Here is a 13269-nt window from a genome sequence, read left to right as displayed (position 1 = left end):
CTTGTCTGTACTCTGTCCTACCTTAGTCTCCCTTTCTCCTTGTCTGTGGCTTCCTTCCCTGCTGTGTCTTTCCTTGTGTCCTCCCTGTCTGTGCATCTGCTCTCTTGCAGCTCTGCCTGCTCAGCTCCCTAGCAGCTCTGCCTGCTCGGCTCCCTAGCCGCCCTGCCTGCTCAGCTCCCTAGCCGCTCTGCCTGCTCAGCTCCCTAGCCGCTCTGCCTGCTCGGCTCCCTAGCCGCTCTGCCTGCTCGGCTCCCTAGCCGCTCTGCCTGCTCGGCTCCCTAGCCGCTCTGCCTGCTCGGCTCCCTAGCCGCTCTGCCTGCACGGCTCCCTAGTCACTCTGCCTGCATGGCTCCCTTGCCGCTCTGCCTGCACGGCTCCCTTGCAGCCCAGCCTACTCCACACTCCTGCCTATATCCATACCTGCACCCCCTCTTTGAACAGGTCCAGATGCTGTTCCAACATACACCACTCCCTCCTGCCTATACCTGCTGTGTGAACAGGTCCCTACCTGTCTCTTCTCATACCACGCCAGTCTGTCCTGTGTCTACAAGCCGTGCCCGTTTGCCCTGTGTCTCCAAGCCGTGCCCGCTTGCCCTGTGTCTCCAAGCCGTGCCCGCTTGCCCTGTGTCTCCAAGCCGTGCCCACTTGCCCTGTGTCTCCAAGCCGTGCCCGCTTGCCCTGTGTCTCCAAGCCGTGCCCGCTTGCCCTGTGTCTCCAAGCCGTGCCCGCTTGCCCTGTGTCTCCAAGCCGTGCCCGCTTGCCCTGTGTCTCCAAGCCGTGCCCGCTTGCCCAGTGTCTCCAAGCCGTGCCTGCCTGCCAGTGTACCAAGCCGTGTCCGCTTGCCCTGTGTCTCAGCCTGCTTGTCACTCGCACCTGTCCAGGTGTCCTGTTCCCGAGTGGGATCAGCAGCCACAGACAGACACCACCCTGGAGTGGCACCCGGCAGCTACCTGCCGCACAAGCCTGACCTCACCATCAGAGGCTCCAGTGAAGACCGAGGTAGCTGCCGTAGTTACGCCCCTTCCAGGGTAGTCTGGTTTGTGGCACAGTGGGGCCACACCCCCCTGTCGTGCCACTCAGCCAAGGCGCGAGCGTGACAGTTTGCACAGGCCATGGTCCCCGCTGAGTCCCATGTCCTTCCAGTATGAGCAACTAGAGGAATTTGTTCAGTCCTGCGTGGTTCCGATTGTGGAGACCTCTGAACCAATCATCGTCTCCAATGCCCTCTACAATCAGCTCCTGGCCTATGAAGAGCACGACCCAGCAGACCCGCCTAGGTTCTATGGGGACCCTACTGAGTGCCAAGGGTTCCTAAAAAAGTGCCTGCGCTAGATCCTGCAGAATGCAGCTTGTTTTCCCTCTGACCGGGTCAAGGTGGGATACATCATGTCTTACCTAGCTGGTGATGCCTTGATGTGGATCTGTCCCCTTTGGGAAGCAGGGGACCCTGTCGTCATGAGCCTGGGGGCCTTCCTGGTGGCCTTCCGTAAAGTGTTCGACATGCCTCGTCCAGCTGCTCCTGAAAAGTCTTCCCCTCCAAGCTTCCAGAGACAGACCAGACAAGAGGAACCTGTGGGTGAAACGTCTCAGCCACCTATGACGGTCCAGCCATCACCTGTTCCACAGTCTGCCAATGCGGCCTCCCGTGCAAGATCCAAGAGGTCTAAAAAGTAGAAGCAGGCAATGTTGCAGCCGGAATCTGGTCTCTGCCCTGTGAAGCCTGTACTCCAGAACCCTGGGCCAGTAGGAGAGGCTGCCCCTGGCGAGAGTTCTCCCTCTCCATTAAAGCCTATGACTGTTTCATTGCCTTCTGGGAGCTTTGGGGTGTTCGAGCCACCAGCCATACAGAGTCGGTGTGTGATCTCCATTCTTCAGCTCCAGGACCCAGCGTGGACATCGTCTAAAGGTGGCCGAGTCCTCCTTGAGAACAGTCTAGTCCTGCAAGGACAACTACAGCTCCAGGTTGGAGCTTTGTATACGAAGAAGTTCATCTTCCATTGGCTGTCTGGTATGCCCATGGGTCATTCTGAACCAGAGATCCTGGTGCCCATTTATGTTTGGAGACCCAGCAAGGTACCGCGCCTGAGACAACCAAGTGACAAGAGGTGTCTGGTTCCCTTGCGTCAGATTCAGTCAGCCAAGTAGTCGTCTTTATCCAGTCTGCTGGTCGTCGAGTCTAGTTTTGAGGACGCCTCCGAAGAGGGCGAAGCGGAGGTCTCCTCGTCACACATCTCCAGCAATGATGCCAGTGATCTGCTCCCTAGAGCATCCCTGCCTCCTGATTGTCTTCCCCAGGATAAAGGGCTGAAGATGGATCCTGAGTGGATGCCCTCGGCTCCTCTATGGCCAGTGGGTGAAGGTCCCAAGATGGAGCATTACTTATCCTCTAACCTGAAAAAGGGGGCCCAGTTTTTTCTGAGTAGCAGGTTGAAATGGCTCCCTGTATGTATGCCTCCACCTTCCATATGGCAGGTGGATGCAGAGGTGGGAACTGTGGCCTACGTATCTCCGTTGTTCACTCACCTGGAGGAGATCCAATTTTCTTTGGATAATGGGCTAAAAATGGACTCTGTGCGGTGTCTTCAGTTTCTAGCTGGCCGGCTGATGTAGGGGCGAAGTCTGAAGCTGCCAGGGCCCCGCTTTTTGCCAATCTGGAGGAAGAAGTCTTTGTACCCTCTGTGTTGGAAACTGACTCCCTTGGGCACCAAGAAACCTGATGGCACACATACTCCACCCTACCTGAAGGATGTCGTGTCAACCTGGACTGTGTGTGGTCCCATACTCCTTCTTCAGGTCATTCTGGCAGGCTTGAGGAAGAGGGGCCGTAAAGGGGGGGTACTGTAACAGCTCTGCTGGCGTCAATGCATGGCATCCCATCCCCCGCACATCAACTTACTCACTGCTCCGGGTCATGCTGTGAATTCTGTCTATTGCCAGCCCTGTGCTCTGTGCCTCTGCTCTTCTGTATGTTTCCTGGCTATGTGTGTATAGGGGGCGGCGCCAGATCTCTCTGGTTCTTATGCAGTCAGGGTGCACCTATCTAATCTGTCCCTGACCAATCACCTAGAGCCCTTGACTATTTAGTTCTGCCACACCCACTGAAACATTGCCTGTGCAATGTCTATACTCAGTTAGCAACTTGCTGCTGAGGAAGCCAGGCCCTGTTGTGTGTATCTCCTTCTCTGGAGGATTACTCCTAGTCTTGCTTTGTACCTTGTCTGCCTGCCAGGAGGCTGAATATCCTGGCCCTTGAGTCTTGGTCCCAGTACTTTGTCTGTACTCTGTCCTACCTTAGTCTCCCTTTCTCCTTGTCTGTGGCTTCCTTCCCTGCTGTGTCTTTCCTTGTGTCCTCCCTGTCTGAGCATCTGCTCTCTTGCAGCTCTGCCTGCTCGGCTCCCTAGCCGCTCTGCCTGCTCGGCTCCCTAGCCGCTCTGCCTGCTCGGCTCCGTAGCCGCTCTGCCTGCTTCGCTCCCTAGCCGCTCTGCCTGCTCGGCTCCCTTGCCGCTCTGCCTGCACGGCTCTCTTGCAGCCCAGCCTACTCCACACTCCTGCCTATATCCATACCTGCACCCCCTGTGTGAACAGGTCCAGATCCTGTTCCAACATACACCACTCCCTCCTGCCTACACCTGCAGTGTGAACAGGTCCCTACCTGTCTCTTCTCATACCACGCCAGTCTGCCCTGTGTCTCCAAGCCGTGCCCGCTTGCCCTGTGTCTCCAAGCCGTGCCCGCTTGCCCTGTGTCTCCAAGCCGTGCCCGCTTGCCCTGTGTCTCCAAGCCGTGCCTGCCTGCCAGTGTACCAAGCCGTGTCCGCTTGCCCTGTGTCTCCGCCTGCTTGTCACTCGCACCTGTCCAGGTGTCCTGTTCCCGAGTGGGATCAGCAGCCACAGACAGACACCACCCTGGAGTGGCACCCGGCAGCTACCTGCCGCACAAGCCTGACCTCACCATCAGAGGCTCCAGTGAAGACCGAGGTAGCTGCCGTAGTTACGCCCCTTCCAGGGTAGTCTGGTTTGTGGCATAGTGGGGCCACACACCCCCGGCTCGCGCCACTCAGCCAAGGCGCGAGCGTGACAAAACCCCTATACAGTAATCCATCAGGAGATCTTGAAAACAGTGAGGATTAGAAACTAAGTATATTAGAAAGTTGACCTCTCTTTGTGTTATGCAATGACTAAGCTAGCACAGAAGACTTATGGCTACAGTCATATGTTAAAGTTTGGGCACCCCTATTAATGTTAACCTTTTTTCTTTATAACAATTTTGTTTTTTGCAACAGCTATTTCAGTTTCATATATCTAATAACTGATGGACTCAGTTATATTTCTGGATTCAAATGAGGTTTATTGTACTAACAGAAAATGTGCAATCTGCATTTAAACAAAATTTGACCGGTGCAAAAGTATGGGCACCCTTATCATTTTCTTGATTTGAACACTCCTAATTACTTTTTACTGACTTCCTGAAGCACTAAATTGGTTTTGTAACCTCATTGAGCTTTGAACTTCATAGCCAGGTGTATCAAATCATGAGAAAAGGTATTTAAGGTGGCCACTTGCAAGTAGTTCTCCTATTTGATTCTCCTATGAAGAGTGGCATCATGGGCTCCTCAGAACAACTCTCAAATGATCTGAAAACAAAGATTATTCAACATAGCTTTTCAGGGGAAGGATACAAAAAGTTATCTCAGAGATTTAACCTGTCAGTTTCCACTGTGAGGAACATAGTAAGGAAATGTAAGAACACAGGTGTACAGTTCTTGTTAAGCCCAGAAGTAGCAGGCCAAGAAAAATATCAGAAAGGCAGAGAAGAAGAATGGTGAGAACAGTCAAGGACAATCCACAGACCACCTCCAAAGACCTGCAGCATCATCTTGCTGCAGATGGTGTCACTGTGCATCGGTCAACAATACAGCGCACTTTGCACAAGGAGAAGCTGTATGGGAGAGTGATGCGAAAGAAGCCGTTTCTGCAAGCACGCCACAAACAGAGTCGCCTGAGGTATGCAAAAGCACATTTGGACAAGCCAGTTACATTTTGGAAGAAGGTCCTGTGGACTGATGAAACAAAGATTGAGTTGTTTGGTCATACGAAAAGGCGTTATGCATGGAGGCTAAAAAACACAGCATTCCAAGAAAAACACTTGCTACCCACAGTAAAATTTGGTGGAGGTTCCATCATGCTTTGGGGCTGTGTGGCCAATGCCGGCACCGGGAATCTTGTTAAAGTTGAGGGTCGCATGGATTCAACTCAGTATCAGCAGATTCTTGACAATAATGTGCAAGAATCAGTGACGAAGTTGAAGTTATGCAGGGGATGGATATTTCAGCAAGACAATGATCCAAAACACCGCTCCAAATCTACTCAGGCATTCATGCAGAGGAACAATTACAATGTTTTGGAATGGCCATCCCAGTCCCCAGACCTGAATATCATTGAACATCTGTGGGATGATTTGAAGCGGGCTGTCCATGCTCGGCGACCATCAAACTTAACTGAACTGGAATTGTTTTGTAAACAGGAATGGTCACAAATACCTTCATCCAGGAACTCATTAATAGCTACAGGAAGCGACTAGAGGCTGTTATTTTTGCAAAAGGAGGATCTACGAAATATTAATGTCACTTTTATGTTGAGGTGCCCATACTTTTGCACAGGTCAAATTTTGTTTAAATGCAGATTGCACATTTTCTGTTAATACAATAAACCTCATTTGAATCCAGAAATGTAACTGAGTCCATCAATTATTAGATATATGAAACTGAAATAGCTGTTGCAAAAAACAAAATTGTTATAAAGAAAAAAGGTTAACATTAATAGGGGTGCCCAAACTTTAACATATGACTGTATATGTACGCTAGGACTACATTGCCACGTATGTGCCCTTCTGATCCATTATTCATGCATTACAGCTGGGAAGCATCTCACAAACAAAGATGAAATTAAAGGCATACATTGGTTTTCTTGGACGTGTGTGGTTGGACCAGAAGTCAATGGAATATGGCCAAAATATACCGACCTTACTGACATCAATTCAGTAGATGCCAATTTCAATAGCACAGCGTTGGTGACTGGAGATGATTTTGGGCTAGTAAAATTATTCAGGTTCCCTAGCCTTAAAAAAGGTAAGCTGATTCCCTACTGTTTTCATTTCTATGACTTACCAATACCCAAATTCTGTAACTATCAGCTGGCAGACAGGAATTGTGCAGGGAAGCCGACGTGGTTAAAGAGGACCTGTCGCTTCTCTTGACTGGTGTGTTTTAGTAAGTACTCACCTATGACAATTGTGGATCATATTTTCTCAAAGTATGGCAATATTGCTGATCTATGTTGTGCTTATCCCCTGTAGGTTCTACTATAAATGTATGAATAAATTGATTGAGTGTCACAAGTTGAGGGTTCGTCATTCAATGAATGCTTGACTCGACAACCTGGCATGTTTTCTCAACTGAAAACACAATATCACCCAATACTAGTGATGAATTATCTCCTGGGAGAAGAAATGATTGGACATTCAATGACTGGCTGGTCTTACTGAAATTGGTAGGTTTGGCCAACATTAATCTAATGTGTATGGCCACCTTAACCCTTTCTAGGTATCCACCATATATGTGCAATGAATGCCTGTTATGCATGTAGGGAGAGAGCTCAGGAGCCAAACACGCACCATACATCCCAGGTATTGACTGTGTTATACAGCCTAACTCTGATGGCACCAATCAATGCTTTTTAATTACTTAAATACTGCTGTCAGTCTCTGACAGGTTCATTTAATTGGTTCCATCTGGGGTAGGTCTCTGTTCCATTGCCCACCTGACCCTGTGACTGGTTCAGCATTCTTCATACATGTAGGTTGTATATATAGAGGTGGTTGAGGTGGCCATACGCTTTAGATTGTCTACCAAGCCATACCAACACCAGCCAGTCATTTAATGCCCTATTATTTCTTTTTCCAGGAGATAATTCATCATTAGCAACAAGAGTGTGCGTCATTACTACACTGCCTTCTTTACTTTTTGCAGTCTACCTGAATTTTTCATCATGCATTTTTTTTAAAAACGGTAATTGAAACATCCCCTGGAGCTCTCCTTGGGCATATGAAAGAATTATGTCAGATCAGTGGATTTCTTTGTGTACTGGTATGGATTAGACTGATTTAGAAAGGTGTAGGCCATGTCCTTCTCCATCTTTAGGGTGATGTATAATAGATGGTGTTCATGCAGTACTTACTATATATTAAGCTGCTGCAGTCAGTGGATACGAGCATTAGATCTGCGAGCATTTCTCATAGTGAACGTGACCATTTGGGTACTGACTGATCTCAATTTAGGATTTAGGTTTTAAATATTTATGCAATGAACGGAAAGGAAGTTTCTGCTTTTCTAGAATTCTGTAATGTTTGCTGAAGATGAAGCCGTCAATGAATAAAATAGCAGTCGTGATTTGGGTCTGTTAAATAATGCACACATTGCATTTACAGTATGCTTCGTGGTGTGACTGCAGAACAACCAAATCCATGTACAAATCAAAAACATTCATGAGTTGCTAAATGATACTTATATTTTATCTACACATGCTTTAAAGAAAAAAAATAAACTTAAAATGTAATAGTTCCTCTAAGGTGGAGCTTCTCAATTTTTTTTCTATTGGGACTTTGCCAGAGTGACCAATCTGATGCTTGAACTTTACCTGAAAGACAAAGGTCATATCTGGGCCTCCCTACATGTGGGGGCAGTCTGTGCCAAAGTTAAAAATATTGCCTAATTTATCTTTCATTTGTCCTCTGAATTTTATGTAACTTTATAAGAAATTCAAAATGGATGAGTTTTGTTGCCAAACTTTAAATCACTGCAACCTTACTTCTGCCAAAGTGTCCTCTAGAGCTGCTGTGCTTCACCAACTACTAGGTGGCCCCTCACTGGTGGGGGTCGCATCGTAGTTTGAGAGGCATCAGTCTTAGCCAATTATCCAGACCTTGGCTTTTATATTTCCCAGCACTAGTTAAAAAATTAATTAAATGAACTGATTAGTTAATACTGGCAAGTCCACTGTTTTTTGGCTGATGTAGTTTATATACATTAGAGCTAAGTAATATTTCTGTGAAATCTTAGACGTAATGAAATGATGAATTAATTTTCTTCGATCCACACTGGCATTGACAATTAGGTCATGCACATTAGTTGTGATAGCTCTTTCTCCCGATCCTTCATACGCATTCACGCTGAACGGACGCTTACCCCCCTTGAGAATACAGGATTTTTATATATTCAAATCCAACAGTCTGATCCTGCTCATCCCTTCATACATTCAATAACTGTATCAGTCACAGGTTGTCACATCTTGACCAGAACCTGCTTCTGCGACACCTTCTTCTGTCGCCAGGCGCCACCATTTTCATTCTGTGGGCAGCACAGGTGACAGAAGAGACTTTGGAACTAGAAGCTCTGGACGTTGCATTCTCTGTCCAGCTATTTAGATTTGGATGGCTAGGAGCTGCGATGTTGCCTGACAGTACGGGTGTACGTGCTGTTTAGTTGGAGTTATCAGCTCCCTTCTCCAGCCAAATGGAGAGCACCACACCTTGCTTAAGCCTCAACTTTACTGCTGGAAGCTGCCAGATATAGTCTTGTGCGTCTCTGGTTCAGTCCTGTCTATTTATCCTTCGCTAACAACATTGGATCCGAGCATCCACAACTGTTGTAAAGTTTAGCTGAATACCCCTTATTCCCTTATTCAAGCTTGTAGTTTCAAGTTTCCTCTGAGTTTAAAACACTTCCATCATTAAAAAATCACAATAAACAATATAACAAAATGTACATTTTACTAAGAGCACAGATCTAGACACTGCATTATTTTCACTACTGTGGACTTATATAGGTAAGGCTGGCCATAGACATTAAAAAGCTGATTGCCGAGCCATGCTTTGGCCGATCGTTCGGCTGACAGCCATCTCATCCAACTCTCCCATACATTGGAGCGCTTGCTCGGACGAGTGCGCCTGTTCTCTCTATGACAAAGCCGCCAATTGACACATCGGCCGACAGCTTAACTCAGGTAGAACCATCTAATGGCAGTCCAAAATTGGACATTCGCAGTCAACATTTCTACCTACGATTATTCAGTTGGCGCCACATTCACATGTTCAGTATTTGGTCAGTATTTTACATCTGCATTTGTAAGCCAAAAACAAGAGTGGAACAATAAAAGGAAAGGTATCATAGAAACACGTCACCACTTCTGTATTTATCACCCACTCCTGGTTTTGGCTTACAAATACTGATGTAAAATACTTAATGTGTGAACGTGGCGTTTGACCATTGGCCAAACCTGTCGATAGTGACGGGTTCAGCCAACATTTGTCCAATGTATATGGAGACCTTAAGTCACCCTTTTGTATTTTTGTTGGCCATGACAAACTATATTAATTTTATGATGTTTTCACTGAGAAGTGTGTTATAATAAGGGAACATTAAAGGTTAAATTTTAAAGTGTATTTCTGCTGAATCTATATCCAGGTACGTAAAATGAATGACCTGCCAAAACTGTCAACTAATGCAGAAATTTAATGGACTATGGCCAGTGGAGCTTTTTTTGTGTCTTTAAGTTGTTCAATATCTGGGAACTTGGTTGAGTTGACTACTTTGTAATGGATCTGCTTGCCTTCTATTATTTAAGGAGCCAAGTTTCGGAAATATGTTGGCCATTCTGCACACGTCACTAATGTCCGCTGGTCCAATGACTTCCAGTGGATTTTGAGCACCGGTGGAGCTGACCACTCTGTTTTTCAGTGGAGATTGATTCCTGAAGGAATGGCGAATGGCATCATTGAAACTCCACCTCAAGGTAAGTGTGATGGTTCTTTTGCGATGGCCAGAAAGGATGCGATAATATCTTAGGCTTATGTCAGGCACGGGGGAAGAAAATCAGACAGTGAGCTATCAATCAAGTTAAAAGGACTAAAAGTGGTGTGAAGGGATAACAACCTAGTAAGTTATTGGTAGTCACACACCGAGCACTTAACACCTCATTTATACATGAATGAAAACACTATTTTCTAAAAAATTTAGCAACATATAGAAGATATACAGTGGCATGTAAAAGTTTGGGCATGCCCGATCAAAATGACTGTTATTGTGGACAGTTAAGCAAGTTGAAGATGAAATTATATCTAAATGGCCAAAGTTAAAGATGACACATTTACTTTGTATTTCAGGCAAATATATAGACGGCAGGATAATGATATACAGTTACTGCAAGGCTTGGCTTATAGATTGGGGCTAGTTAATGATAAATTTAGAATATGACTAGAAGGGTCTTGTAGTCCTTGGAGGGTCAGCTATAGTATATTTAATAACTACGTGTAATCTAGCGCATAGAAACCTACCACAGCCACAACTCCGTGCATTGTTATGTTATATGTGTTAAATGTTGTACTTTCTGTAAGACCTCATTCAGATGTCAGTGACTTCCCCTTCTCCACAAACAGTTAGATTTCCATCAGTGTTTTGGATCCGAGTTTTTACCATCATTGTTTCATCAGGATTTTCTCGTATGAAAAACATAAATTGCAAAGCTTCTTCTACCCATTGCAACGGTAAAAATGGACAACACACGGATTAATCATGCGTTGCATCCATGTGCTGATTTTTCACAGACTTGTATAAGTGTTTTGATTTGATCCATGGGTAGCGTGTATCAGGCACTAGCTGTATGATCTCAGCCAGGTATGTTCGACTCTGAAATGCAGAGAAAAAAATACTCGAAAAGCCACCGGGGACCAAGCAGCACTTGAGACTAGTCAGACAGGCGGGTCCCTGCCCGCTGCCCTGGATTGACAGGTCTCCGCCTACGTGCGCTTATAGGGAGAGATCAGTAAGTCATGTTCTTAGAGTATCACACATTATAGAGTATTATTTCAAATGGATACACATCGAGCATTATAGAGATCATACACAGAACTGCATAGGACGGTTTACAATGTGTTTATGTAATAGTTTATTTCTCTTGCTTTATTAGAAGGTATCGTTGATTCCTGTAGCGAAGAGTCGGATTCAGATGTATCAGATGTACCAGAACTAGACTCTGATATCGAGCAGGAGACACAAATCAATTATGATCGCCAGGTCAGTACAAAGGTGCAAGAAATGACAAATGGTCGGTTTACGAGACGATGTAAAGATTTCCCTTATACACGGTTGGATACGCTTGGCACCATTATAATAGGAATTTGTGCAGTGTACCACAGCAGGATCTCATGGACAGAAATGCACAGGGGATTTTTATTAGGATTTTTCCTTTTCATTTGTGCCATAATTTGATCAGTTTTGTATTGTGGGGCATATTTATCAAACTAAATGCGCCAGATTTCTGGCATAATTTACTCTAAAAAAAATAACCCGTCTTTAATGACTTGTACCATCTTATGAAAGACAAGGCTGTTGAATTGGAGGAAAGTGGCTAGTCAAAAATGTGCTAAGATTCTGGCACAAATTTCCAACACAAATAAAGCCAACTAATAGGTGGTGAGGTGGTGTACGCTTACACTAAATTTATTTCACAGCATGCAACAGTGATACATTTTAAGACTGTCTAATCAAAGAGTTCATATAAACTATCGCAGATTACTATTATTCGTTCAATGCACATCTGAAGTTCTGTGTAAACAGGCTGTGTAAGCAAGCAGCTGAATGGCGGTCGTTTAGTGCCGCCAGTCGGTTCACGTAAATGGACATTAAGTTTGCGCTGTCTAAGATAAAGCAAATAACATGAGGTCTAAAAATTTAGACAGTATCAATAAATATACCGTGCTGTGTTATAGGGTTATTCCGAAAATCACAATGTGTTCTTATAATAACGTACACATATATTTATTAATTTGTGCAAATATAACCCATTTTTAAATACCCTGTTTTACATATATCACTTCCCCTAAGGATGCTCCTCTAGTCTCTATTTACCCATCAGGTGCCATTGGAACTGTCCTGTAGTTCTAGTGCTCCTGGTCGATCATGCGCAGTGCATCCTGCCAGCATATCTGTGTTCTGGGATATGTCTATAATTAAGCTTCTACTGTAAGGGATGGAAAGTTGTGAAGCCTCTTTCATTACAGTGTAGGAACTCATATCATGGAGCAGCGGTGTCCTGGTAGCGAAGGGGAGCGATGTATTGCTGGATGGGGTGTATACCGGGGGCTGTGAGGAAGATATACTGCAGGAGGGGCCTCTGTATAATGGGGCTGAGTGGAGAGATATAGTGCAGGAGGGGACTCTGAATAATGGGGCTGAGAGGAGAGATGTACTGAAGAATGGGGGTGTATACTGGGGGGATGAGGAGAAATATACTGCAATAGGGGGCTCTCTATAATAAGGCTAACAGGAGAGATATACTGCAGAATGGTGCTTGTTGTACAAGGGCTGAGATTAATTAAGCTGTGTTTATTGACTGCTGCTGAGAGACTAGTGATATAAAATTGTAAATGCTGCTTTAATGCATATGGCAGAAGATTGTCTTCTGTCATATGCATTATTAGAGCTGGATTTGCAGTTTCACAAATCTGATCTGTCAGCAGTAGGCAGGAAACACAGCTCTGCACTGACGTTGTGTAGAAGGGTTGAGCTCTGCTAATAACCAGCTAATGATGTAAAACCACACTGCAACTTTACTAATGTAAATGACAGAAGATAAAATTGGTCAGGCAGGGTACAGTACAGGAGCTATTTACCTGCTGACATAGGGTTAATCTTTAGGCTTAAAACCATGCATGCCTATTTTACTGGAAGCTTGGTTACAGAGAGAAGATGTATGTACTGTATATTATGTGTGGCTGTAATCTCTCCCAGCCACATTGATTGACAGTCTATTCTGAACACACATGCTGCAGAGCAGGCTGTCAATCAAAGCGGTAGGGAGTGATTACAGCTGTATAGCTAAGCTTTCCATTAAGGAAAGTGGAAAGCCATGATTTTAACCCTATATCAGCAGGCAAATAGCTTTTTGGACATGACAGGTTCCATTTAAAGGGGTTATCCTGGATCTGTATGTTAATGGCTTATCCAATATCATATTATTGGGGATTGAACACCCACCAATCCCATGATGGCCCATACACTTCAGTGGGAGCTGATCCATAGAATCTTAAAAACGTCCACTACACAGTATTCAGAGTGATGCTGTTTCAGCTCTATGTACTTTTTACTTTTGGCCACTGGACCTACTAACAGCTAATCGGTGGGGGTGCCAGATGTTGGTATATCTGATATTGATGAC

The 13269-nt window shown here is 45.4% G+C and overlaps 1 protein-coding gene across 5 annotated transcripts in view; it reads left to right on the top strand.

Annotated features, from left to right (window-relative positions):
• EML6 (EMAP like 6) overlaps window positions 1–13269 on the top strand; it is a 197322-nt gene that overhangs the window by 88398 nt on the left and 95655 nt on the right. For all 5 annotated transcript variants that reach the window (XM_073553917.1, XM_073553915.1, XM_073553916.1 and 2 more), the window contains exons 10-12: window positions 5913–6125; window positions 9679–9846; window positions 11020–11126. In XM_073553917.1, the coding sequence (XP_073410018.1) occupies window positions 5913–6125; window positions 9679–9846; window positions 11020–11126 (488 nt within the window). The remainder of the gene's footprint in view (window positions 1–5912; window positions 6126–9678; window positions 9847–11019; window positions 11127–13269) is intronic.

This window comes from Dendrobates tinctorius, unplaced genomic scaffold (genome assembly GCF_039654945.1).
Source record: "Dendrobates tinctorius isolate UK_male_01 unplaced genomic scaffold, ASM3965494v1 ptg000203l, whole genome shotgun sequence".
In the NCBI taxonomy this organism is placed as follows: domain Eukaryota; kingdom Metazoa; phylum Chordata; class Amphibia; order Anura; family Dendrobatidae; genus Dendrobates; species Dendrobates tinctorius.
The sequence above is the reverse complement of the archived record's forward strand: the minus strand, read 5'-3'. Positions and strand labels throughout refer to the sequence as shown.